Here is a 27,827-nt window from a genome sequence, read left to right as displayed (position 1 = left end):
CCTCGTAAAACTGACCATCCTACCAATCCTCGACTTCGGCGATGTCATTTACAAAATAGCTTCCAATACCCTACTCAACAAGCTGGATGCAGTCTATCAAAGTGCCATCCGTTTTGTCACCAAAGCCCCATATACTACTCACCACTGCGACCTGTACGCTCTCGTTGGCTGGCCTTCGCTTCATAATCGTCGCCAAACACATTGGCTCCAGGTCATCTACAAGACCCTGCTAGGTAAAGTCCCCCCTTATCTCCGCTCACTGGTCACCATAGCAGCACCCACCTGTAGCACGCGCTCCAGCAGGTATATCTCTCTGGTCACCCCTAAAGCCAACTCCTCCTTTGGTCGTCTCTCCTTCCAGTTCTCTGCTGCCAATGACTGGAACGAACTACAAAAATCTCTGAAACTGGAAACACTTATCTCCCTCACTAGCTTTAAGCACCAGCTGTCAGAGCAGCTCACAGATCACTGCACCTGTACATAGCCCATCTATAATTTAGCCCAAACTACTACCTCTTCCCCTACTGTATTTATTTATTTTATTTATTTTGCTCCTTTGCACCATATTATTTATATTTTATCTCTGAACTTTCTTCAAACTACAAATCTACCATTCCAGTGTTTTTCTTGCTATACTTTATTTACTTTGCCACCATGGCATTTTTTTGCCTTTACCTCCCTTATCTCACATCATTTGCTCACATTGTATATAGTCTTATTTTTATTTTTTTCTTCTATTGCATCATTGATTGTATGTTGTTTTACTCCATGTGTAACTCTGTGTTTTTGTATGTTATCGAACTGCTTTGCTTTATCCTGGCCAGGTCGCAATTGTAAATGAGAACTTGTTCTCAACTTGCCTACCTGGTTAAATAAAGGTGAAATAAAAATAAATAAAAAATGTCTCTGTGCACTGGGTTTGCATGATGCTTGAGAAAGGATTCCTGTATGCGACAGAAGCAGCAGCCCTGCTGTCATTCATTAAACTCATTGGAAGATAACAGAAGGACACAAAGCATCTCACACTTCTACTTTGGATTTGACTGGGATTTATTTTTAGGATGTTAATGAACAGTTTATAAACCAGTGAACAGTGATAATAATAATAATGAAGCACTTTAAATGTCTGTCTAAACACACTTCCCATTTCACTCCTCGAATGATTAAAGTCAAGAGTCTGAATTGAGTGTTGAGTCTAAATGAAACATGTATGTACTAAAAATATGTCTTGTTTAATCTGAAAGGGATTACTTGGGCATTTGATGTACTGAATTCTACTGTCCCTTTGTTAATTCTAAAAGTTATTAAAATGTATTCCAAGTTTCATGGTGCCAAATCAAAATATACAGTAGTTACATTGATCCTCTAACAAATGTATGTGTCTAAATACAGTATGCTTAAAAACTCAACTAAACCATGGGTGATAATGGATGGCAGGGGAAAGTGTCATACATATCATGTAAGACACAGGAGGACTAAGGGCAAGGACAGGGCAGCCACCTGAGAACAATATCTGTGTTCATAATCCTAATATCTCTATATGAACTACATTTGAACACTGGCTTCCGCCTCCAAAGTTGAGCACAAAACTGCCCTACAAATGCAAAGAGCAATAACTGCGCAACCAGGGAAACTGAGAAAAATGGCTTTAAAGGGGCAATCTGCAGCTGCTATATCCATTCTGAACGTATATTATTTGATATCACCACAGGTTACGATTTGAGAATCCACTTCCGGAACCCCTCGTTGCCGCTACTGGCAGAACATCCATTTGGCAAAAGGGGGAAAAATGCCTCAGGCCTTGTTTCCTCAAGGTGCCTCATGAGCTGGGTATAATAATAAAAAATAATACTAGTCATCTTTTTAAAATATAATTTCTCCGCTAGAGGCCTCCCCATGCTCCCCTCAATGGAAGACGGAATTAAAATTACGGAATTAAAAAGGCATACTTCCCTTTATCTACTTTCTCAGAGTTAGATGAACTCATGGATAGCACTTTTATGTCTCTGCATCCAGTATGAAGGAAGTTAGAGATACAGAGCCTTCAGAAAGAATTCATATACCTTGACTTATTCCACATTTTGTTGTGTTACAGCCTGAATTCAAAATGGATTAAATCGATTTTTTTCTCACCCATCTACACAAAACATTTTAAAAAATGAATTAAAAATGAAATACAGAAATGTCTAATTGACATGAGTATTCACACCCCTGACTCAATACTTCGTAGAAGCACCTTAGGCAGTGATTACAGCTGTTAATAATTCTGAATACGTTTTGAAGAGCTTTCCACAGCTGGATTGTGCAACATTTGACCATTATTCTTAAAAAGAAAAATATTCAAGCTCTGTCAAACTGGTTGTTTAACAGAAAAGACATACTGAGACCTAGGTCTCTGTTACAAATGTGCCCATATATACATTAAAATATGAAAACACAGTCATGGGAAGCACAAATAAAACATCATAAATCACCCAGAAAAACAGATCCATTGCTACACAAATAAGTCCTCAATCAATATTTTAAAATCCCCGAATGGCACCAGAACGAAAAAATGAAATATTTATATTATTTCGAATTTTGATCCACCATTATGGTGCTTTAAAACTAAAAGCAGATTTACCTAGCTCGGTGGAGACCCTAGGAACCTCAAGAGTTAACCAATCCTGTGTGAACGGGGTTAGGCAACTCAGGTGTCTATACTTCAACAGCAAAGCTAGATAAGACGGAAGTTTATGAAGTAGGGCCGTGTAAGCAAAAAGGGAGTAATGTAGAGATCTACAGGTCTTTAGCGAAGTCCAGCCAACCTTTGATACAGGATGCAGTGATGAGTATCAAAACTGTCACCTGTAACAAAACGAAGGGCATTACACTCTTAGGTTGTCCCCATAGGAAAACCCTTTGAAGAACCCTTTTTGGTTCCAGGTAGAACACCCGTTACACAGAGGGTTCTACATGGAACCCAAATGAGTTCTACTTGGAACCAAAAAGGGTTCTCCTATGGGGTAAGCCGAGAACCCTTTCAGAATCCTTTTTTCTAAGAATGTATGGTAGATGACATCCAAAGGTTTAAGAGTAGTAGCAGCTGCACTTTGATAAATAATGCAGTGCATTCAGAAAGTATTCAGACCCCTTGACTTTTTCCACATTTTGTTACGTTACAGCCTTATTCTAAAATGGATGAAATGCATTTTTTTACTCCACAATCTACACACAACACCCCATAATGGCAAAACAAAAACAGGTTTTTGGACATGTTAGCAAATGTATATAGAAAAAAACCAGAAATACCTTATTTACATAAGTATTCAGACCCTGAACTCAGTACTTTGTTGATGCACTTTTGGCAGCGATTACAGCCTCAAGTTTACTTGGGTATGACGCTACAAGCTTGGCACACCTGTATCTGGGGAGTTTCTCCCATTCTTCTCTATTTTCAGGTCTCTCTGACAGTTTTCCAGAATTTAGCCGGGTTTCCATTACCATTACAAGCCGGGCTCCCAAGTGGCACAGTGGTCTAAGACACTGCATCTCAGTGCTAGAGGAGTCACTATAGACAACTTGGTTTGAATCCAGACTATATCACAACCGGCGATGATTGGGAGTCCCATAGGGCTGCGCACAATTGGCCCAGCGTCGTCCAAGTTTGGCCGGCGTAGGCCGTCATTGTAAATAAGAATTCGTTCTTAACTGAGTTGCCTCGTTAAATAAAGGTAAAATAAAAAATACAATCCAAAAGAGCAGTTACATAATAGTCAGATTTTGCCTTTCTGATTTGTCTCACAATGATTCCTCAGTTGCTTAAAATCTAGACAACCATTTTCAGGTCTTGCCATAGATTTTCAAGTAGATTTAAGTCAAAACTGTACCTCGGCCACTGAGGAACATTCACTGTCTTCTGGGTAAGCAACTCCAGTGTAGATTTGGCCTTGTGTTTTAGGTTACTGTCCTGCTGAAAGGTGAATTAATCTGCCAGTGTCTGGTGGAAAGCAGACTGAACCAGGTTTTTCTCTAGGATTTTGCTCCATTCCGTTTATTTTTTATCCTGAAAAACTCCCCAGTCCTTAATGATTACAAGCATACCCATAACAGGATTCAGTCACCACTATGCTTTAAAATTTGGAGAGTGGTACTCAGTAATGTGTTGTATTGGATTTGCCCCAAATATAAGACTGTATTCAAGACAAAAAGTTAATTGCTTTGCAACATTTTTTGCGGTATTGCTTTAATGCCTTTTTGCAAACAGAACACATGTTTTGGAATATTTTTATTCTGTACAGGCTTCCTTCTTTTCACTCTGTCAATTAGGTTAGTATTGTGGATTAACTACAATGTTGTTGATCCATCCTCAGTGTTCTCCTATCACAGGAATTAAAAACTCTGTAACCATTGGTCTCATGGTGAAATCCCTGAGAGGTTTCCTTCCTCTCCGGCAACTGAGTTAGAAAGGACGCCTGTATCTTTGTAGTGACTGGGTTTATTGATACACCATCCAAAGTGCAATTAATAACCATGTTCAAAGGGTTATTAAATGTCTGCTTTTATAATTTTTACCCATTTACCAATACGTGCCCTTTTTGGGAGGCATTGGAAAACATCTATGGTCTTTATGGTTGAATCTGTGTTTGAAATTCACTGCTCGGGTGAGGGTCCTTACATATAATTGTATGTGTGGGGTACAGAGATGAGGTACTTATAGACAAATCTCGTTAAAACACAACAAAAAAGTGGAACAAATCAAGGGGTGTGATAACTTTCTGAAGGCACTGTAGTTTCACGTGCCAATGCAAACTAGCATGCAAGTAGATATCATAGACTTCCAGTCATTGCGCTAACACTAGTTAGCAATTGCGCTAGAGCTATTAAGCAACTTCCTTTAAACTTCATGCAGAGACATAAACATGGTATCCAGTTCATCTGACTCTGGAGAAGTAGATAAAGGGCTTCATTGCCAAAATCCTGAAGCATCTAATAATTCATATTCTCATTGGAGTTGCTGTTATTTGTAGCTGTAGGACGAGAAAACGTATGCAGCTTTAATTAGCCTAGCTAGCTAGCTAGGTATTAACTAGCTTCTCCCGGTTTGATTCAGTCAAGACAGGTATTACGCAATCATATTGGATGATAAATAACCTAGCTATGGCAGCTATTAGTCTACTATAGCGCGAGTCGGCTTTGTCGGTTGCTGTCTCTCGCCTCTCCTTCCCTCCTCCCCACTGGCGTACTTACCCTTAGGTTGCCTCAGGCCTCATTTCATCAAGGGGCTTCATGACCTGGGCATAATTAAAAACAAATAACATTAGTCATCTTTTTTTTTTTAATATAATTTATTCGCTAGCCGCTCCCCCATGCTCCACTCAAGATAGTTTCAGCCACTTGCGAATTGAAGGACTGGTTGATTATTTGCTTTCAACTGCACCTGCGTTTGCAGACGTCAAAAACTTGAGGTTAGCATGATTCAGCTTACCCAGTACAAAGGAACCAATGGGATAGTCCCAAAGGTGCAAAATCTGCCCAACTAGCAACACATGCTCCTATTGGGTAAAACATTCATATTTAAAGCACAAATTCCATACCTCTAAACCAATTGTCCTGTATGTATTATGATCGCCCCAGAGCTTCTAACACATTACATAAGAATCAGACAATGCATAAAATATGACATAATCATAACAGATGAAATGAAGAAAATAAATCGTATCACGGTCTATATTGGTTTGTTGTTAAGACAAGAATAACAAAATGTAGTGATTGAGCATTGTTAAGTGTCCTTATGTTTTTTTAATAGTCCAAATGACCCCACATTTCTGTGCAGCATTCTGTAACTTGAACTTTCAGTTGACTGTGAACTTTAGTTACACATACTGACTCACACATTTTCTGGATAAGCCCAAGTTAACCACATGATACCTTGTATCTGAACCTATCGTCCAGTGGTATATTAGTTCATAATTGTTTGGCCAGATAAGGTAAAGGATATGCTGATGTTGACACAAAATGTGCAGTGGTTTGGACAAAAAACACACAACTCCAATCTTACATTTCGTGCTCACTCAGTACATCTGTTACATTGGACATATTTACACACCAATGTAATACATTTGGATGCATCTCTTTTCAACTCTCAAAGACCGTGGTAAGATTTTTCTTCATCATTTCACTTGAAATGGGTTTTTAGATGTATACAACTTTATGTTTAAAATATTAATATTTTACCTAAGCAGAGTAATCACTAATTGAGTTTGTACGTTTGGGACTATCCCACTGTTTCCTCTGTAATGAGTAAATAAACTACGTCAAGCTCACCTCCAGTATTTCAAATAACGATACATAAGGCACAGATACACATTTTGAGTGTAAAAATGTAAGAGACAATCTGTACAAACACAGGTGGAGAATCCAACAATGCAGACCATGGATATTGATAAAGACACATATGCCAACAAGCCCAGAAAAAAGGATGACATTGGTGTTACATTTTCAGGTATCAATGCAAGTACATATACAACGAGAAACACACACACACACACACACACACACACACACAAACCACTTTCTCAGACGAGTACCTATTAGTCTCCTCACAATTCTGGATGATATAAAAAAAAATTAACATTACCCGAAAGAGTTTTTAATACCTTGATATTCAGCTAATTTTCAGTGGTGGAAGAGACCATCCGGAGTTGCTGCAGTGTGTCTGGGGCTTCTGTATGTTCTCCTACTAGCTGGGATCATAGGCCTGTCTGTCTACTGTAAGTTTATATACGTTTATTATGTTTTCACTAATAAACTCAGTAAAAAAAGAAACGTCCCTTTTTCAGGACCCTGTCTTTCAAAGATAATTCGTAAAAAAACAAATAACTTCACAGATCTTCATTGTAAAGGGTTTAAACACTGTTCACCATGCTTGTTCAATGAACCATAAACAATTAATGAACATGCACCTGTGGAACGGTTGTTAAGAAACGAACAGCTTACAGACGGTAGGCAATTAAGGTCACAGTTATGAAAACTTAGGACACTAAAGAGGCCTTTCTACTGACTCTAAAAAACACCAAAAGAAAGATCCCCAGGGTTCCTGCTCATCTGCATGAACATGCCTTAGGCATGCTGCAAGGAGGCATGAGGACTGCAGATGTGGCCAGGGCAATAAATTGCAGTGTCCGTAGTGTGAGACGCCTAAGACAGCGCTATAAGGAGACAGGACCGACAGCTGATCGTCCTCGCAGTGGCAGACCACGTGTAACAACACCTGCACAGGATCGGTACATCCGAACATCACACCTGCGGGACAGGTACAGGATGGCAACAACAACTGCCCGAGTTACACCAGGAATGCACAATCCCTCCATCAGTGCTCAGACTGTCCCCGCTATAGGCGGAGAGAGGCTGGGCTGAGGGCTTGTAGGCCTGTTGTAAGGCAGGTCCTCACCAGACATCACCGGCAACAAAGTCGCCTATGGGCACAAACCCACCGTCGTGGACCAGACAGAACTGGCAAAAAGTGCTATTCACTGACGACTCGCGATTTTGTCTCACCAGGTGTGATGGTCGGATTCGCGTTTATCGTCGAACTAATGAGCGTTACACCGAGGCCTGTACCCTGGAGCGGGATCGATTTGGAGGTGGAGGGTTCGTCATGGTCTGGGGCGGTGTGTCATAGCATCTTCGAACTGAGCTTGTTGTCATTGCAGGCAATCTCAACGCTGTGCGTTACAGGGAAGACATCCTCCTCGCTCATGTGGTACCCTTCCTGCAGGCTCATCCTGACATGACCCTCCAGCATGACAATGCCACCAGCCTTACTGCTCGTTCTGTGCGTGATTTCCTGCAAGACAGGAATGTCAGTGTTCTGCCATGGCCAGCGAAGAGCCCAGATCTCAATCCCATTGAGCACGTCTGGGACCTGTTGGATCGGAGGGTGAGGGCTATCTGGCAAATTTGGTGCAGTCCATGAGGAGGAGATGCACTGCAGTACTTAATGCAGCTGGTGGCCACACCAGATACTGACTGTTAATTTTGACCCCCCTTTGTTCAGGGACACATTATTCCATTTCTGTTAGTCACATGTCTGTGGAACTTGTTCAGTTTATGTCTTAGTTGTTGAATATTTTTATGTTCATACAAATATTTACACATATTTTAAGTTTGCTGAAAATAGATGCAGTTGACAGTGAGAGGACGTTTCTTTTTTTGCTGAGTTTACATTCTTCATCATCAGAAGTTTAATATTTAGATGTTCAAAGGACCACAGTGGGGAAATTACTGTGTTGTCCTCAGTGATGTAAGCACATGTGTATACTATATCCACTTGTGTGGCTGAATTTTGTTTTATAAAATTGTCCAAAAAATGTATATGTTTCTATTTCGACAGATAACCGAGTCATTGGTCATTACTACTCTGCAGCGAGATTCCAGACGTCCAGTTTGAACAACCTGACTAAAGAGAGAGACCACTTGAAGGAAGAGCTAAACAAACAGAGCAGTGGTAAGAAACTTGAAAATGACTTGATTCTTTTGTGGTACTCCAGATCGGCTAGATTAGGTATTCCCAAACTGGGGAACGCGCAATGCCGCCATTTAGAAACAAAACATGACAATTTGAAAAATAAGCCACAGTTTTTGGAGTGAGAATAAAGACGACTTTCGAGTAGTAAGACGTATAAAAGCAACAGATACCATTAATAAGAAGGGGCTAAAAGCTTCTTATATGGTAAGCTACCGAGTGGCTAGGACAGGTCAGCCCCATACTATTGTGGAGGACTTAATTCCTCCTGCTGCCGCGGATATGGCTGGGACAATGCTGGGGAAAAAGGCCAAAAAAACTATACAGACAATGACTTCCATCAAACAACACTGTTGCACGACGCATCAGTGACATGGCAGGAGATGTTTTGAAACAATTACTTCTTCGCATACAAGCCAGTGAATTATATGCGTTACAGCTGGATGAGTCAACAGATGTGGCAGGCCTGGCACAGCTCCTGGTATATGTCCGTTACGTTTATGGGGGGTCAATTAAGGAAGACATCCTCTTCTGCAAATCACTGGAAACCAGGACAACAGGAGAGGATATTTTTAAAGTACTGGACAGCTTTGTGACATCAATTGGACTTTGGTGATCAAGATGTGTTGGTATCTGTACAGATGGTGCAAAAGCCATGACAGGGAGACATACTGGAGAGGTAACGCGCATGCAAGCAGTTTCTCCCGACGCCACTTGGGTACACTGCAGCATCCACTGAGAGGCTCTTCCTGCCAAGGGAATGCCTGACAGCTTGAAAGACGTTTTGGACACTACAGTGAAAATGGTTAACTTTGTTAAAGCAAGGCCCCTGAACTCTTGTGTATTTTCTGCATTATGCAATGATATGGGCAGCGACCATGTAACGCTTTTACAACATACAGAAGTGCGCTAGTTATCAAGGGGCAAAGTATTGACACGTTTTTTTAAATTCAGAGACGAGTTTAAAGTTTTATTTACTGACCATCATTTTCACTTGCCTGACCGCTTGCATAATGACGAGTTTCTCACACAACTGGCCTATCTGGGTGATGTTTTTTCTCGATTGAATGATCTAAATCTAGGATTACAGGAACTCTCCGCAACTATATTCAATGTGCGGGACAAAATTGAGGCTATGATTAAGAAGCTGGAGCTATTTTTTGTCTGCATTAACAAGGACAACACACAGGTCTTTCCATTATTGTATGATTTTTTTTGTGTGCAAATGAACTAAAGCTTATGGACAATGTCAAATGTGATATAGCGATGCACCTGAGTGAGCTGGGTGCGCAATTACGGAGGTACTTTCCCGAAAAGGACGACACAAACAACTGAATTTGTTATCCCTTTCATGCCCTGCTTCCAGTCCACTTATCGATATCTGAACGAGAGAGCCTCATCGAAATTTCAGCAAGCGGTTCTGTGAAAATAGAATTTAATCAGAAGCCACTGCCAGATTTCTGGATAGGGCTGCGCTCAGAGTATCCTGCCTTGGCAAACAGTGCTGTTAAGACAAGAATGCCCTTTGCAACCACATACCATGTGAGAGTGGATTCTCGCCCCTCACTAGCATGAAAACTAAATACAGGCAGACTGTGTGTGGAAAATGGTATAAGACTGAGACTCTCTCCAATACAACCCAACATTGCAGAGTTATGTGCATCCTTTCAAGCACACCCACCTCATTAACTTGTGGGGAGTTATTCACAATTGTTGATGAACAAATAAGGTTTTATATGTAAGATGACGAAATAAAGAGCAAAACTATTGGTTATTATTATATTATTATTTGTGCCCTGGTCCTGTAAGAGCTCATTGTCACTTCCCACAAGCCGGGTTGTGACAAAAACTCACAGTCATTCTTATGTTTAATAAATGTATCGTATAGTGTGTGTGTGGCAGGCTTACAATGATGGCAAAAAACAACATTTGAGAGTGCGCTGACCCTGGTGCTAGAGGGGGTACGCAGCTGGAGGTTGAATGTTTGAAGGGGTACGGGACTATAAAAAGTTTGGGAACCACTGTGCTAGATCAACTGACTGTTTCACTGTACTCCAGATCTGCTAGAGCCATAGACATTAAGACCAGTACATAGTGATAACGCTGACGTCGTCCACTTATTTATTATGGAGAAGTTCTGATGGCGAATGAAGCCGGATGTATTTTAATTTGAAGCGTGCCATATTGCTGAATGGGGCTGAATGTCACCCAGAAAATAGCTAAGCAACATGTTGAAAGCAGCCGTAATTAGCAAAGCATCATGGTCGATGTAGTCGTTTTCATCCTGCCTGAGAGCACGTGCATCAGGGCGTGAGCCGCCTCTAAGCCTGCCGGCCCGTGATTGGTCTGTGTCAGCACGTGGTCCTGTGTGACGACAACATAGTGATCAGAATTTATCACAATTTAATTAAATATCCCGATTTGTAGAAAACTTTCAAATAATTCACCTAGGGGATCAAACTTGATCTTAGTAAACAAATTGTTGAGCCCAAAACAGCATCTTAAAAAAATGGGGCCGTTCTAGCGATAGTAATGGATTTCGTCTTTCTAAGGCAGACCAGGGTTTTTTGGGCACTGCTAGTTTGCTATGCAGTGGGCGACCAACAGAGCACTTGACTTCATGCTCCAGACCGGACACTGGGGGCCTGGCTTGATCCAAATAGCAGCCTAATTGTTTTCAAAAAAATATATATTTTAGGTGCGCTTGATTTTGTGCATTTTTACCGATCAGGGTTGGACGGATTACAATACAAGTCATTTAATGTAATCCATTGGATTACCTCGAAATGAGTGTTATTTCATTTTTAACTTATGCTGTGCCCATCCAACACAATGTATTTTTAACCTAAACGGACATGTAACGGATACAAGATAAATCTGATAATTTCGTTAGTTGGATGATCAATTGTGCAATACTCTGCATGTAGACCAGAGTTTCTTAAACTATGGGTCGGGACTGAAAGTGGGCCCTGATCATGTGGGAGGTGGGTTGCAAGTTATGAGTACATCTACACACTATTTCTTCATAATTTGGGACATTGGAGGACAATTTAGGTCATGGGAGTAAGGTCAATTTCTAATTTGGATCTTGAGCTGAAAATGTTTAAGAACCCTTGATGTAGATTATTCAAAGAGTTGGCAAAAACACGTAGATTTGTCAGTAAAGACAGATTTTTGTGTACTTAGATGGCTCTGGTCGCTTATCAGTTGATATCAGGCTTCTGCGAAGGCAGCTGGCTGTGGACGCTTATCAGTTGATACCAGGCTGCTGAGTAGGCATCTGGTTTGTCATGTGTGTCTTCCCAGTGTTTGGAAAGTAAACAGGATGGAGCTGTGTTGATTAATCAAAAATGACCTTTTGGTGTGATGGTTCATTTCTCAGTAAGTAGGGGTCAGACTTTTGTTTAAAAAAAGGTTTCTGTGGAAAGCAACCAAGGAAAGCATATTTTTGGAGTTTTGGATATTTCAAATAGACTAGAGCAGATCAGTTCATGTTCAGTAAGGGGTATATTTAATCAGATCCGGTTTAGCTGACATCCACATAGCAGTTGTTTTGATGGTGTCAGAGGTGGAACTGCGTTAGAGCTGTCAAATCCACAAGCAGCTCCTGGCATTATACACTGAGTGTACAAAATATTAGGAACACCGTCCTATTATTGACTTTCATCCCTTTTGCCCCCAGAACAGCCTCACTTCAGGGCATGGACTCTACAAAGTGTCAAAAGCATTCCACAGGGATGCTGGTCCATACTGACTACAATGCACAGTTGTGTCAATTTGGCTGGATGTCCTTTGGGTGGTGGACCATTCTTGATACACACAGGAAACTGTTGAGTGTGAAAAACCCAGCAGCTTTGCGGTTCTTGACACACTCAAAACGGTGTGCCTGACACCTACTACCACCTACTACCATACCCCGTTCAAAGGCATCTTTTGTCTTACCCATACATCCTCTGAATGGCACACATAAACAATCCATGTCTCAAGGCTTAAAAATCCATCTTTAACCTGTCTCCTCCCCTTCATCCACACTGACTGAAGTGGATTTAACAGGTGACATCAATAAGAGATCATAGCTTTCACCTGGATTCACCTGGTCAGTCTATGTCATGGAAAGAGCAAGTGTTCCTAATGTTTTGTACACTCAGTGTACCTAATGCAGACATTGCAATTGGCTGCACAGATTCGCATTAAGAGATCCCATGCAGCCTTGTTTACACATTCGAACACTGTAATGATTCTAATGATAGAATCTGCATTATTTATTTGAATGATTTTTCCATTCGACCATCATTATTTCTATATAGCCTACACTTTCTCGTTCTGAACTTCTAACACAAGTGAGGTGGTTGTGGCTTCGTGACATTGGTCACAAGAGCAGCCACTCACGGCTCTAACACAGTTCCACCTCCAACACAAGCAAAACATCCGCTATGCAGCTGTCTGCAGTCGCCTTAACACTTGATCTGATTGAATCTAGGTCAAAACAGTTTGGGGAACTGAAAGGACAAGCTTCCATTCCCACTGAAAGTCACCAAGGACACTGTTGTTTCTAAATGACCATGCCATTTGGGTCCTGGTTGAAAGTAATGCACTACGTATGGGAATAAGGTGCTATTTTGTCCCTGATGTAGACAAATGTGATCGCTATCATGGGTTTGTCATGAAATAACCTCTACGCTCCTGTCCCCAAGGATGGCAGAAGTTTGAGTCCAGTTGGTACTACCTCTCTACTGAGAAGAAATCCTGGACAGAGAGCAGGCAGGACTGTCTGAAGCGAGGAGCACACCTGGTGATCATTAACAGCAAAAAGGAACAGGTGAGAGGGAGTTAGTCAATATATGTTTTGATCATTTCAACATTTTCTTTCTATTTCAACTCCTGTTTGTTTTTCACTTTATCATGTCACTATCTTTAACCAATGTTTGCAAGCCCCCCCTCCAAAATAAAATGTGAATAATCCTGACACAAAAGTATGTTTGTATGTGATTCAAGATCTTTTCTTTGTGACTGGATATTTTCTTTGTGACAAAACAATAGGAATTTATCCATGAATGGAGTGGATGCCTGGACATCTATCTTGGTTTCCATGACACCAATACAGAGGGGGTTTGGGAGTGGATTAACGATGGCGCATTAGGCCAATCATCAGCACCTGGCACTACGTGAGTGAACTTGTTCTGGATGATATTTTACAGTCTAATTTGTAACAAATTCCTTTTTACCGTCTGATTATCTGTGTTGGTATTGGATTACTTTTTACTGTCTGTTTCTATGTGCTTCCTTCTATAGCTAGGACTCCTGAATTGAAGGGGGAGTGGCTTCACCTCTTTTTTCTGAGTGTACATAACCAGTTTCTGAGGCTCCATCTCAGTGTGATTAATGTTATAGCTAATTTTATAGCTCATGATATCTCCAGGAGTGATACATATCATTTGTCCTAATTTGTTGTTGTCTAGTACTGTCTTTTCCCTAGCTAGGGCCATCTACTTTAAGCACTTGGTGCGTGAACTGCTGACTGCTCATAACTTCCAGGTGATTGTTGACCCGTCAACCAGGATTAAGGGGCAGGGCAATTTGGGACTGTTGTTGTTTTGGTAATCAGTGGCTGTATTGGAGGGGGTGGTTCCTCCTCGCCTAGGCAGTCAGAAATGAGTACCTGGAGGTGTGCTCTTCACCTTTGAAAGGCAATTAGCATTTAGTGTTAGTACTTCAGTCTTCCCTGTTTCCTCAGCGGCAGCTGTCGTGTCAGTGGTGGTCTCGTTGCCAAAACTAAGATGGTCGTCGAAATAAAGGTGGTTCTGCCGAGTTGTTCTGCAGAGATGTTCAAGGAAGGCTCCACACCACTCTCTCACTTGAGTGTCTTACCTAGTTCTTTTCTGATGATCTCATTTTGCTCTTTTGTAGATTTGGCAACTATTAGTGTGTTCTGTACCTGTTCGCTCCTCTCCCTGTAGGCTTTACAGACACTCCCCACCCTTTGACTACAACCCTTCTAATTTAGTGTACCATGCACGCACAACCCATGTGGAATTCCTGGTTTTCCGATCTGCGGTCAAGTACGCAGAGTTCATCTCAGCCTATGCTGCTTTTCAGTCCCTTGACTTTTTGGCTCTGACGGAGACATGGATCACCCCAGAGAACACTGCTACTCCAACTGCTCTCTCTTCATCTGACTACGTGTTCTCTCATAGTTCGAGAGCATCTGGTCGTCGTGGTGATGGCACAGGACTACTCAGTTCTCCTAACTGGAGATTTTCTCTTGTCTCCCTCTCTCACCTGTCCATCTCCTCATTTCAATTTCATGTTGTCACTGTCAATTGTCCACTTGAGCTTAACATTGTTGTTATCTATCGCCCACCAGGTGCCCTTAGAGAGTTACTCAATGAGCTTGACATCTTAAAGCTTATTTACTGACAATGGGTCACCGCTCTTCGTACTTGGCGACTTAGACCTCCTGACGTCTGCCTTTGATTAATTTCTTTCCTTCATTTCCGATTCGTTTTCTCTCCTTGCCCCTTTTGACCTCACCTTTCCCCAGTCCCCTCCCACTCACAAGGCAGGCAATACGCTTGACCTCAACTTTAATAGAGGCTGTTCACCTCCTAATCTCACTGCAACCCCCTCCAGGTCTCTGTTCTCCTACTAATCTCACTGTAACCCTCCTCCAGGTCTCTGTTCTCCTACTAATCTCACTGTAACCCCCCTCCAGGTCTCTGTTCTCCTACTAATCTCACTGTAACCCTCCTCCAGGTCTCTGTTCTCCTACTAATCTCACTGCAACACCCTCCAGGTCTCTGATCACTACTTTCTTTCCTTTTTTGTCTCCCTCACCTCCATCCCTAACCACTCAGCCCCTATCTAGATGGCTATGCGCCGTCGCAATCTTCGCTCTTTCTCTCTCCCGCTACTCTCTCCTCTTCTATTCTATCATCTCTCCCTTCTGCTAAATCCTTCTCCCTCCTGTCTCCCGATTCTGGCTTTTTGACCCTACTCTCCTCCCTTTCCACATCCTATGACTCGCACTGTCCCCTTTCCTCCCGGCCGGCTCGGCCCTCCCCTCCTGCCCTGTGGCTGTGACTCATTGCGAGCTTACAGAACAGGGCTGTGGGCAGCTGAGTGAAAAAGGAGGAAAATGTAACTTCCACCCGACAACCTGCCCACCATCCCCTCCTCCCTTCTCCAGACCATCTCTGGAGACCTTCTCTCCTCCCTCATCCCTGACCACTGGCTGCGTCCCCTCTGACTTCAAAATGTCCCGATCCGATCCCCTCAAGGAACCAACACTCGACTCCTCTGACATCAAAAACTACAGACCGGTATCCTTTTTTTATTTTCTGTTCAAAAGACTTGAGCGTGCATCTCTGATCAGCTCTCTCCCAACCCGAGCACTCAGTTCTCCCACCTCTGGTTTCTTGGCCAACCTTTACGGAAGCCCAGTCCAATCTCTTCCCCCTGAAGCTAGGACAACAGAGTCCCTGCCAATCTTCCAAAAAACATCTGAAAGCCGACCTCTTCAGAAAGTAGCTTAAATCATCCCACATAACCCCCCCCCATCACACCCCCAAAAAGCCTTTCATGAACTAACACTCACACTTTACTTTTTCACCCCTTACTAACTCTGACTTTGCTGATAGCTACTTTACTGAGGAAAAATGTACTTACTATGACTGTGATATGTGGTTGTCCCACCTTGTCATCTTAAGATGAATGCACCAACGGTAAGTCTCTCTGGGTAAGAGCGTCTGCTAAATGACTAAAATGTAAATGTCATATGTATGTGTTGGATGTCTTTTTACCTTCTGTTTCCCTGTGTTGTTCCAGGTTACTTTTTACCGTCTGATGATCTGTGTTGTTCCAGGTTACTTTTTACCGTCTGATTATCTGTGGTGTTCCAGGTGACTTTTTACCGTCTGATGATCTGTGTTGTTCCAGGTTACTTTTTACCGTCTGATTATCTGTGGTGTTCCAGGTGACTTTTTACCGTCTATCTGGGCTGTAGCCTGTTTGATTGCTTTTTTAATTACTTTTTGCCGTCTATTTTGTTGTCTTGTTTATAGGTATTGGAGGGATGGGGAACCAAATGATGCAGATCAGGGTGAAGACTGCGCTCAACTCTCAAATAAGGTATCAGACCCACTAAAGAGTTGGAACGACGTACCATGCACAACGGCCCTCCACTGGATGTGTGAGAAGACACCGTCCACATTGTAACTATGTGTTTTGAAACATGAGACATTTTGATGATCTGTTTTAGATTTTTGTGTTAAGTTCATTGTTGTGAAAATTTGGCAAAGTGATTGGGGAAAACAACCATAGGTAACTTGACCCTTATCTTAGCATGGTGGGCTAACACAGTCTGCTCTTGCACATATGACCCGGGTTCAAAACCCAGCCGGCGACATAATTTTGTCACATTGGATATTCAAATGAGAATTTTAGGCTGTTTATGTTTTTATTTTGTAATGAAATCCCAACATTATATTATCAGAAACTGTTATGGAGTTAAGTGGACTGGCAAAGCAGCTTAAGAAATAGAAATCCTGATGTATTAGCAAAGAAACGTAACTGCTTATTATTTAACAGTACAACGTCAGTATAGACCATGTATGCTATACTGGTAATATAATATGTTAGTATAGACCATGTATGCTGTACTGGTAATATAATATGTTAGTATAGACCATGTATGCTGTACTGGTAATATAATATGTTAGTATAGACCATGTATGATGTACTGGTAATATAATATGTTAGTATAGACCATGTATGCTGTATTGGTAATATAATATGTTAGTATAGACCATGTATGCTGTATTGGTAATATAATATGTTAGTATAGACCATGTATGGTGTACTGGTAATATAATATGTTAGTATAGACCATGTATGCTGTACTGGTAATATAATATGTCAGTATAGACCATGTATGCTGTACTGGTAATATAATATGTTAGTATAGACCATGTATGCTGTACTGGTAATATAATATGTTAGTATAAACCATGTATGCTGTACTGGTAATATAATATGTTAGTATAGACCATGTATGCTGTACTGGTAATATAATATGTTAGTATAGACCATGTATGCTGTATTGGTAATATAATAGGTCAGTATAGACCATGTATGCTGTACCAGTAATATAATATGTCAGTATAGACCATGTATGCTGTACCAGTAATATAATAGGTCAGTATAGACCATGTATGCTGTACTGGTAATATAATATGTTAGTATAGACCATGTATGCTGTACTGGTAATATAATAGGTCACTATAGACCATGTATGCTGTATTGGTAATATAATAGGTCCCTACAGACCATGTACGCTGTACTGGTAATAATAGTGCAAAAGCCTTGGTGTATCGGTGTGTAGAAAATCCTTGATACTTTGTCTGGACTATTGTCGCCACCTAGCGAAATAGATTGGAGCTTCAATCTTCAGTTCCTCCTTCCATAGCTCTGGTCCAGAGTGTTAGTGCGCATACCTCTTCTATCTTACGCTTTGAACAGAGTGACTGAAGTTTGCGTTTTGGTAAACCAGAAGTACATTCATTTCCAATAGAACGCTGCGTTTGCCTTGCACGATTGCGTTGCAGAGGCTGTTGCAATATGTTGGATTTATCGAACGTATGCGTAAACGGGTTGACAGAAATGGTAGCAGAAGGTGAATGTTGAACTTTTGTTGCACACATATCTCGATGACGCAGCATACTATTTTGCGCTAATTACAGTCGTTGTGTTCAAAGCGTTATTTTAGAAGTGAAACGCGCACTAACGCCCCGGACCAGAGCTAGTCCTATGACTATCAGCTACTATGGAAAAAAAGTGATTAATCAATTAATGTGGAGGTGGAAGAATAAAATGAAATATGTGCAACAATATGCTGCCAATATCCCTATAAATAGAATGCCAAACATTTGATATTAATAATAAACATTTAAATGAAAAAGACAATATCCAAATGTAAGTCAATATCCTAAATTTGGCATACTATTTCTAGGGCTAGGCTACCACTGCTACCACAGACGCACTAATGTTTTTTAATATTATGCTGCATTGATAACCAAGTGGGAAGGTGGTATTTACCACATACGACTGGGAAAAATGCACTTTAATGCCCCTTCAACTTGTAATTACTAGTGGGAAATCTCTGAGCTTCAACTTCTCACACATGTTGAACTCTGATGTCACCTACTAAGTGTAATATTCATATGTGAATACATACTGAATTATAATTGGATGCATTTTACCGCCGTATCATACTGTGCGGTGATTGGTTAAGACCACCCAGACGGTTAGGTCATGGGCAGTTGATCGTGGTTGGAGATAGGCTAACATGTAGTTGTAGCTAGTTAATAAAGAGTTATGTTAAGAAACATCCTGTAGTTCTGCGTTTTATTATTTTGTACAAAGCGTACAAAACAAGACATGGTGTCAGAGTAAATGGTCTTAAAAGATGGGTTTTTCTGGAGTTCCTTCACCTCGAATGGACTGGGAGTCTACAAACTTACCCGATGCATGGCGTAAGTAAAAACAGCATGTGGAGCTAATGTTCACGGGTCCTCTGAAGGAAAGAGGAGAAGAGGAAAAATGTAGCTACCTGCTCCTCTGGATCGGTGAAAAAGGGAGAGATATTTACAACACATGGACACTTACCGAGGCTGAATCAAAGGTACTGAAAACATACTACGATCGTTTTGAAGCATATGTTGTGCCGAAGACTAATACAATTTTCGCTAGGTACAAATTCCATGAGAAAGTACAAGGAGCTAGCGAGTCTTTTGAACAGTTTGTGACTGAGCTGCGTCTGCTTGTGAAAGACTGTGATTATGCAAACAAGGATGAGATGGTCAGGGACCGTATTGTATTTGGAATACACTCACCGCGAGTGAGAGAGAAACTTTTGAATGTTGGGTCTGAGCTAACGCTGGACAAAGCTATCGACATAGCCAGATCTCACGAGCTAGCACAGGCTCAGATGAAAACCATTTCGCGCGGCAGCACGAGCGCATCACGTGAACAAGCAGTGCACGCAGTCAGGCAGACATCAAAGCACACCTCCGGTGCCCAGAGAGAGTGTTTCAGAATGGAGAGAGACATAACTCCAAAACAGAGCGACACAGACTCAAAACGCCCCAAAACATGTGGATATTGTGGATACAAAGTGCATGGCGAACAAGGAAATTGCCCAGCTAAAGGCAAACAGTGTACTAAATGTGGTAAATGGAATCACTTTGCAAAAGTGTGCAGAGCTTACCGTGGAAAAACAGTACACACAGTGAGTGAAGATGAAATGTCAATCAAAGAGTCAAATGATGATGAACTGTTTATTGATTCAGTGACACAGAAAAGTCACATATCAGAGACAGAGCAAGCCTTTGCTGACATTGAGATAGGAACACAAGGCACAAAGCTAAAGTTCAAACTAGACACTGGTGCACAGGTAAACATTATTCCTCTGAATAAGTACCGCAGCTTGACATCTGAGTGCGAGCTACAGCCCACCATGCGCAGACTGACTGGTTATGGTGGTGAACAGCTCCCAGTAAAAGGCACATGCACTTTCAAATGCAAATACAAAGAAAGTGACATGATGTTGGACTTTTACGTTGTTGACACTAGAGCACCTGCAGTGCTAGGTCTTAAAGCATGTTTAGACATGGACCTCATCAAGCTAGTTTTATCAGTAACAGCACCAGTAGAGACAGAAAATGTACTGGAGGAGTTTGCTGATGTCTTTACAGGAATAGGATTATTCCCAGGAGAATGTACCATTCACCTTGACCCAGATGCAACCCCTGTGGTCTACCCACCGAGAAAGATTCCCCTTGCTCTCCGTGCCCGTCTGAAGAAAGAGTTGGAGAGCATGGAGCAATCTGACATAGTCACCAAGGTTACAGAACCGACTGACTGGGTAAACACGTTAGTGGTGGTGGAGAAACCACGCACAGGCAAGCTCCGAGTATGCCTCGACCCAAGAGACTTGAACAAGGCTATCAAACGGCCCCATTACCCTTTACCGACGCTAGATGGTATCACGCACAAGCTAGCGGGAGCACACTACTTCAGTGTCATGGACGCTAGATCAGGCTACTGGGCTATCAAGCTCACAGAAGAGTCATCTAAGCTCACAACATTCAACACACCGTTTGGACGCTACAGGTTCCGTCGCCTGCCTTTTGGGATTATCTCAGCCCAAGACGAGTTTCAGCGAAAGATTGACGAAGTATATGAAGGCCTCGACGGAGTTGTGGCAATTGTGGACGACATCCTTGTTTATGGTCGAACCAAAGAGGAGCACGACCGAAACCTCCGCGCGATGCTGCAAAGGTCCCGCGAGAGAGGAGTCCGGCTCAACCCCGAGAAGAGCACAGTCAGCGCTACAGAGGTCAGCTACTTCGGACATCTTCTCACAGCGAATGGAATCAAGCCAGATCCACAGAAGATCTCAACAATAAAAGAAATGGAGCCACCAAAGAACCGTGCAGAGCTGGAAACAGTGCTTGGCATGGTCAACTACTTAGCCAAGTTCGCACCCAGCCTCTCCAATGCTAATGCACCCCTGCGTCAACTGCTAAAGCAGTCCAGTGAGTTTCTTTGGGACAAGCAACACGACATTGCTTTCCAGAATGTGAAAGACTTGATCACGAGAGAACCAGGACCAATCCTTGCCTACTACGACCCCAACAAAGAGCTCAGACTCCAAGTGGACGCGTCGAAGTATGGACTAGGTGCAGTGCTACTGCAAGAAGGAAAGCCCATCGGCTACGCTTCCAAATCTCTCACAGACTGTGAAATCAACTACGCTCAAATCGAAAAGGAGCTCTATGCCATTCTGTTCGGATGTAAACGTTTCCATCAGTACGTATATGGATGACAAGTCATTGTGGAATCCGACCACAAGCCCCTTGAGTCAATCATGAGGAAACCACTAGCTGCAGCCCCGCCAAGGCTACAGAGAATGATCCTTCAACTACAAAAATACGACTTCACAATCACTCACCGTCCAGGCAAAGACATCCCTGTCGCAGACACACTCTCCAGGAAGTTTCTTACCTACAAGGACAGCAGCCTCAGTGAGGGCATGGACATGCAAGTGCACACTGTGTACAGCAACTTACCAGTTAGTGACACGAAACTGAAGGAGATCCAAGCAGAAACAGACAAGGACTCACAACTCACACAGCTGAGGAAAGTCATACAGGATGGATGGCCTGAGGAGAGGAGAAAATGCCTTCAGAGCGTCTCAGAATTCTGGAACCATCGTGATGAACTATCACAGATCAACGGAATCATTTTCAAAGGAGAGAAAATCATTATTCCTACCAGTCTCAGAGAAGAGATTTTGACAAAGATCCATGCTGGACACATGGGCATGGAAAAGTGCAAACAGAGAGCACGGGACATTTTGTTTTGGCCTGGAATGTGCAAACAAATAGAGGACATTGTTGGTAGATGCACCATCTGTCTTGAAAGACGCCCCTCAAACACCAAAGAGCCAATGTTACCTCACTGTATCCCAGACCGACCCTGGCAGGTTGTGGCAACCGATCTGTTCACCTGGAACAACGAGGACTACATCGTAACAGTGGACTACTACAGCAGATACTTCGAACTCGACAAGCTTCACAGCACCACATCTGCAGCTGTGATACACAAGCTGAAAGCAGCCTTTGCCAGGCATGGCATTGTAGAGACTTTAATATCTGACAATGGGCCCTGTTACAAATCAAATGAGTTTGAATCCTTCACAAAAGCATGGGAGTTCACACATGTCACCACAAGCCCACATTACCCTCAAAGTAATGGCCTTGCTGAAAAATCTGTGCAGATTGCTAAATCACTCATGGACAAAGCAAAAGCAGACAAGAGAGACCCCTACCTCAGTCTCCTTGAATACCGCAACACTCCAGTTGACAACTTCAAATCACCAGCCCAGCTGTTGATGAGCCGCAGACTTCGTTCAACCCTTCCCAGCACCAACCAGCAGCTGCAACCTGAGGTCGTCAGCTACAAGGAAATGCAGGAAAAACGTGCACAGAGACAACAACAACAAAAGCGATACTACGACAGGTCAGCTAGACCACTGCCACCACTGATCGACGGAGAGTCAGTTAGAATCCAGGAGCATGGCCTCTGGAAACCAGCAGTCGTCATCCAGCCAGCTGACACTGAACGTTCATATCACGTCCGCACAGCAGAAGGAGCGGTGTACCGCTGCAATCGTCGTCACCTACTGAACACAAAAGAACAACACACTGATGAGATGAACTGTTCCCCTGAAAGAGAACGTGATGGACTAAACACACACACAGCACAACATACACCACACTTACCTGCAACACCACAAGAGCTGTTGACTGACACAGACGCATGCTCAACATCATATCGCACAAGGTCAGGAAGAGAGGTCAAGCCCAGAGCTCTCCTCGACCTATGAAATGTCAAAGGGTGTAGGCGGATCGCTGCCCTAAAAGAGTTCGACTGTAAACTTGTTATTGAAAGTTGACTTGACATGCTTTGGTATTGTATTTGTTTGAAATGTTAAGATGTAATTTCTACAGTGAAGCTGAGTTGCTGAGAATCCCTTGTTTGAAAAGTAACAGTATGTTGGATCATTGTTTCAGAGTCTATGTTGATTCAGTTGGTGTAGTATGCAATATAAATGGTTACTTACCTTGAGTTCAAACTACAGAGCATGTATCCAAAAGAAAATCTTAGAATATGTAAAACATTTGTATTTTGTTTAAAAGAAGGGGGATGTAATATTCATATGTGAATACATACTGAATTATAATTGGATGCATTTTACCGCCGTATCATACTGTGCGGTGATTGGTTAAGACCACCCAGACGGTTAGGTCATGGGCAGTTGATCGTGGTTGGAGATAGGCTAACATGTAGTTGTACCTAGTTAATAAAGAGTTATGTTAAGAAACATCCTGTAGTTCTGCGTTTTATTATTTTGTACAAAGCGTACAAAACAAGACACTAAGGACCTCGATAAGAGCATTTTTGGCAGTTAAATTTAACAACAAAACATTATTTATAAAAAACTATCTATCAATATGTTTTTTGAACACTTAGTTTACACTTGGGGTCCCAAGTGACGCAGCGGTCTAAGGCACTGCATCTCAGTGCTAGAGGCACAACCGGCCGTGATTGGGAGTCCGATAGGGCGTGAACAATTGGCCCAGCGTCGTCCGGGTTTGGCCGGTGTAGGCTGTCATTGTAAATAAGAATGTGTTCTTAACTAACTTGCCTAGTCAAATGAAGGTTAAACAAATAGCTAGCAACTTGTTGGCCATTAACTTATCGGCATTTATCAATGAGGTCAAAGCATGTGAATGCATCCAACTGGTAATTACTAGGGGTGTGCCGACATGGCCATACTCGTATTCGTAATCTTATCTGTAAATTGACAGTTGACAGTCGGATCGGATGATACTCGTGCTTGTAAAAAACGTCAATGTTTTAACATGCCTAAGTAGTTGGCAAATACCTTTCTCCCTGTACGTTTATAGGCCAAACAACCTGCAGATTAGGAGTTGCGGAGGGGTGTGTGTGTTTGACCTGTGTCTGTGTCCTCAACTTGCAGTGGACAGCCCATTTTGCTATCAGTCAGAATGCGCGTTTCATCTTTTTTTCCCAACCCTCGCCCGTTTGTTAGATATTAAGCACATTGATAGCTTGATAGCAAACGTCCTTGCCATGTGAATTATCATAGCAGCAGGCTAACGTGAATGATCACACCGAAACAGAAGTGAAAGTGATCGGGTGAAATTATGAAGCGAGTGGACATGGAAATACAGCTTCACTCTATCCAATCAGAACAGCAGGATCAATATACAGCCCGCCCTTCTCTTTACAGACAGGCAAACTAGCCAGTTGAGCTATTTAGACGATGTAGCAGCACCTCACTTGACTGACTGACATGAGAAAGATAAGTGCTGGCACACGAAAATGTATATATTTTTTCGATCACGAATAATACAAAAAATACTCTAATCATAATCGTATCAAGAAAATTGCTCATATCCTTTACGCCACTCGGTCTCCTTAGTGGTGTAGTGGTCTAAGACACTGCATCTCAGTGCAAGAGGTGTCACTGCAGTACCTGGTTTGATTCCAGGCTGCATCACATCCGGCTGGGAGTCCCATAGGGTGGCGCACAATTGGGCCACCGTCGTCCGGGTTTGGCCGGGGTAGTCCGTCATTGTAAATAATAATTAGTTCTTATTTGAATTTTTCTTATTTGTAGAATTTGTTCTTAACTGACTTGCCTAGTTAAATAAATGTTAAATAAAAAATACTAATTTGTCTGCCTACTCGGCACACCTCTAGTATTAACGACACTACCTTCCCACTTGGTTATGAATGCAGCATAAGTTGACGGAGAAATGCTGCGTTCATAACAAAGTGGGAAGGTGCTAAGTACCAGTTGTGAAGTCGTAATACACGTTGGATGCATTCACATGCTTTGAACTCATTGAGAAACTGCAATTGGCTAAAAGCCAACAAACTGCATTAACCATGCTTGTAAACAAATTATTATTGTTACAAAACGATATTCATAGATTGCTTTTTATTGTTGCATTTAACTGCCATAAATGCTGTTCTGGAGGTCATTTTCTTAGTATGTGACGTCAGAGGTCAGCATATCTAGTAATTACCAGTTGGAGGGGACGTTCAAGAGGAATTTTCCAAGTCGTACATGGCAAATACTACCTTTCCACTTGGTTATGGACGTAGCATTAGGCTAAGACTTCTGTCACTGCAGAGCGTGCCACTGTTCAATGAGGTCGGTGAGGAAATATTAGGGTGAAAGGTTAGGCAACGTTATAACTCCAACGCCAGTAACAAAGCCCACAGTTCCCTTCCGGACACTGCAACAGATCGGCTACTATGTGCAGAGTCACACACATTTTCTTTAGGACATTTCCTTTACTAGTTATCATATTGTTACCCCTCTATTACCCCTGTACTACCATGCGGCAAATGGTATCGGAGCATCAGCTCAGACCAACAGGCTCTGAGACAGCTTCTACCCCCAAGCCATACAACTGATAAATAGCCACACGACTGCTATATAGTTTATTAAATGGTTACCCAGACTATCTGCAGTGACCCTATCTTGCACTGACTCAATGCACCCTCAGAATACTATATGCACACACACTATATATAGACTCAAACACTACATCGACACTCTCACACAAAACCCACACACATTCACTGCACACAAACATACTGAAATTACACACACATTTTAAATTCTTTATTTGGATCCACAAATCAAATTAAGAAGATCCAAACATCTCAAAAGTCCCTGTATACATCACCTTGTTCTCCAAAGAGCTAATTTGCCCAGAACAGCTGAAACAGAGGAGTACCTAGCTTTGCTTTGGTCATTGGCAGGCCAGCAATCTGGAGTTCATGTACTACAAGCTAATGTACAGTGCATTCGGAAAGTACTCAGACCCCTTGACTTTGTCCACATTTTGTTACGTTACAGCCTTATTCTAAAATTGATTAAATTGTTGTTTTTCCTCAATCTACACACAATATTCCACAATGACAATGCAATGACAATGAGCTCAGGTGCATCCTGTTTCCATTGATCATCCTTGAGATGTATCTACAACATGATTGGAGTCCACCTGTGGTAAATTCAATTGATTGGACATGATTTGGAAAGGCACACACCTGTTTATATAAGGTCCCACAGTTGACAGTGCATGTCAGAGCAAAAACCAAGCCATGAGGTCGAAGGAATTATCCGTAGAGCTCCGAGACAGGATTGTGTCGAGACACAGCTCTGGGGAAGGGTACCAAAACACTTTTGCAACATTGAAGGTGTCCAAGATCACAGTGGCCTCCATCATTCTTAAATGGAAGAAGTTTGGAACCACCAAGACTCATCCTAGAGCTGGCCACCCGGCCAAACTGAACAATTGGGGGAGAAGGGTCTTGGTCAGGGAGGTGACCAAGAACCCGATGGTCACTCTGACAGAGCTCTAGAGTTCCTCGGTGGAGATGGGAGAACCTTCCAGAAGGTCAACCATCTTTGCAGTATTCCACCAATCAGGCCAGACAGAAGTCACTCCTCTGTAAAAGGCACATGACAGCCCGCTTGGAGTTTGCAGAAAGGCACCAAAAGACTCACAGACCATGAGAAACAAGATTTTCTGGTCTGATGAAAACCAAGATTGAACTCTTTAGCCTGAATGCCAAGCGTCACGTCTGGAGGAAACCTGGCACCATCCCTACGGTGAAGCAGGGTCGTGGCAGCATCATGCTATGGGGATGTTTTTCAGTGGTAGGGACTGGGAGACTAGTCAGGATCGACGCAAAGATGGAACAGAGCAAAGTACAGAGAGATCCTTGATGATAACCTGCTCCAGAGCACTCAGGACCTCAGACTGGGGTGAAGGTTCAGCTTCCAACAGGACAACAACCATAAGCACACAGCTAAGACATCGCAGGAGTGGCTTCGGGACAAGTCTCTGAATGCCCTTGAGTGGTCCAGGCAGAGCCCGGACTTGAACCCGATCGAACATCTCTGGAGAGACCGGAAAATAGCTGTGCAGCAATGCTCCCCATCCAACCTGACAAAGCTTGAGAGGATATGCAGAGAAGAATGGGCAAAACTCCCCAAATACAGGTGTGCAAAGGTTGCAGCGTCCTACCAAAGAAGACTGTAATCGCTGCCAAAGGTGCTTCGACTAAGTACTGAGGAAAGGGTCTGAAAACTCATGTAAATGTGATATTTCAGTTTATTTTATATAAATTAGGAAAAAATTCAAAACCGTTTTTTGCTTTGTCATTATGGGGTATTGTGTGTAGATTGATGAGGAAATGAAACAAAATGTGGAAAAATGAATACTTTCTGAAGGCACTGTATGTGTGTGTGTATGTATATATACATATATATATATATGATGTCATTGACCGTTGCACTTGAATCATTCCCATTATATATATATATATACACAGTGATGGAAAAAAGTATTTGATCCCCTGCTGATTTTGTACGTTTGCCCACTGACAAAGAAATGATCAGTCTATAATTTTAATGGTAGGTTTATTTGAACAGTGAGAGAGAATAACTACAAAATCCAGAAAAACGCATGTCAAAAATTTTATAAATGAATTTGCATTTTAATGAGGGAAATAAGTATTTGACCCCTTTGCAAAACGTGACTTAGTACTTGGTGGCAAACCCTTGTTGGCAATCACAGAGGTCAGACGTTACTTGTAGTTGGCCACCAGGTTTGCACACATCTCAGGAGGGATTTTGTCCCACTCCTCTTTG

At 42.2% G+C, this 27,827-nt stretch overlaps 1 protein-coding gene across 2 annotated transcripts; it reads left to right on the top strand.

Annotated features, from left to right (window-relative positions):
- The first annotated feature begins 1,593 nt into the window (after positions 1–1,593).
- Positions 1,594–23,450, top strand: LOC106577272 (hepatic lectin). 2 transcript variants are annotated; one of them, XM_082974085.1, is made up of 7 exons: positions 1,594–6,136; positions 6,391–6,484; positions 6,651–6,752; positions 8,375–8,488; positions 13,201–13,325; positions 13,547–13,671; positions 16,567–23,450. In XM_082974085.1, exon 7 carries the CDS (start codon positions 19,062–19,064, stop codon positions 21,387–21,389), a length of 2,328 nt encoding a protein of 775 aa, XP_082830211.1. In that variant the 5' UTR covers positions 1,594–6,136; positions 6,391–6,484; positions 6,651–6,752; positions 8,375–8,488; positions 13,201–13,325; positions 13,547–13,671; positions 16,567–19,061; the 3' UTR covers positions 21,390–23,450. The 2 variants fall into 2 exon arrangements, with proteins under 2 accessions (XP_082830211.1, XP_014010687.1); XM_014155212.3 differs by having other exon boundaries at positions 5,424–6,136; positions 16,567–18,890.
- The last annotated feature ends 4,377 nt before the right edge of the window (positions 23,451–27,827 follow it).

The sequence above is a fragment of the Salmo salar genome, chromosome 04, assembly GCF_965601325.2.
Source record: "Salmo salar chromosome 04, fSalSal1, whole genome shotgun sequence".
Taxonomy (NCBI): domain Eukaryota; kingdom Metazoa; phylum Chordata; class Actinopteri; order Salmoniformes; family Salmonidae; genus Salmo; species Salmo salar.
Note: the sequence above shows the minus strand (reverse complement) of the source record. Positions and strands in the feature narration are given on the sequence as shown.

Coding starts and splice junctions, on each gene's coding strand:
- LOC106577272 (XM_082974085.1), top strand. CDS start 19,062: ATGTTCACGGGTCCTCTGAAGGAAAGAGGAGAAGAGGAAAAATGTAGC.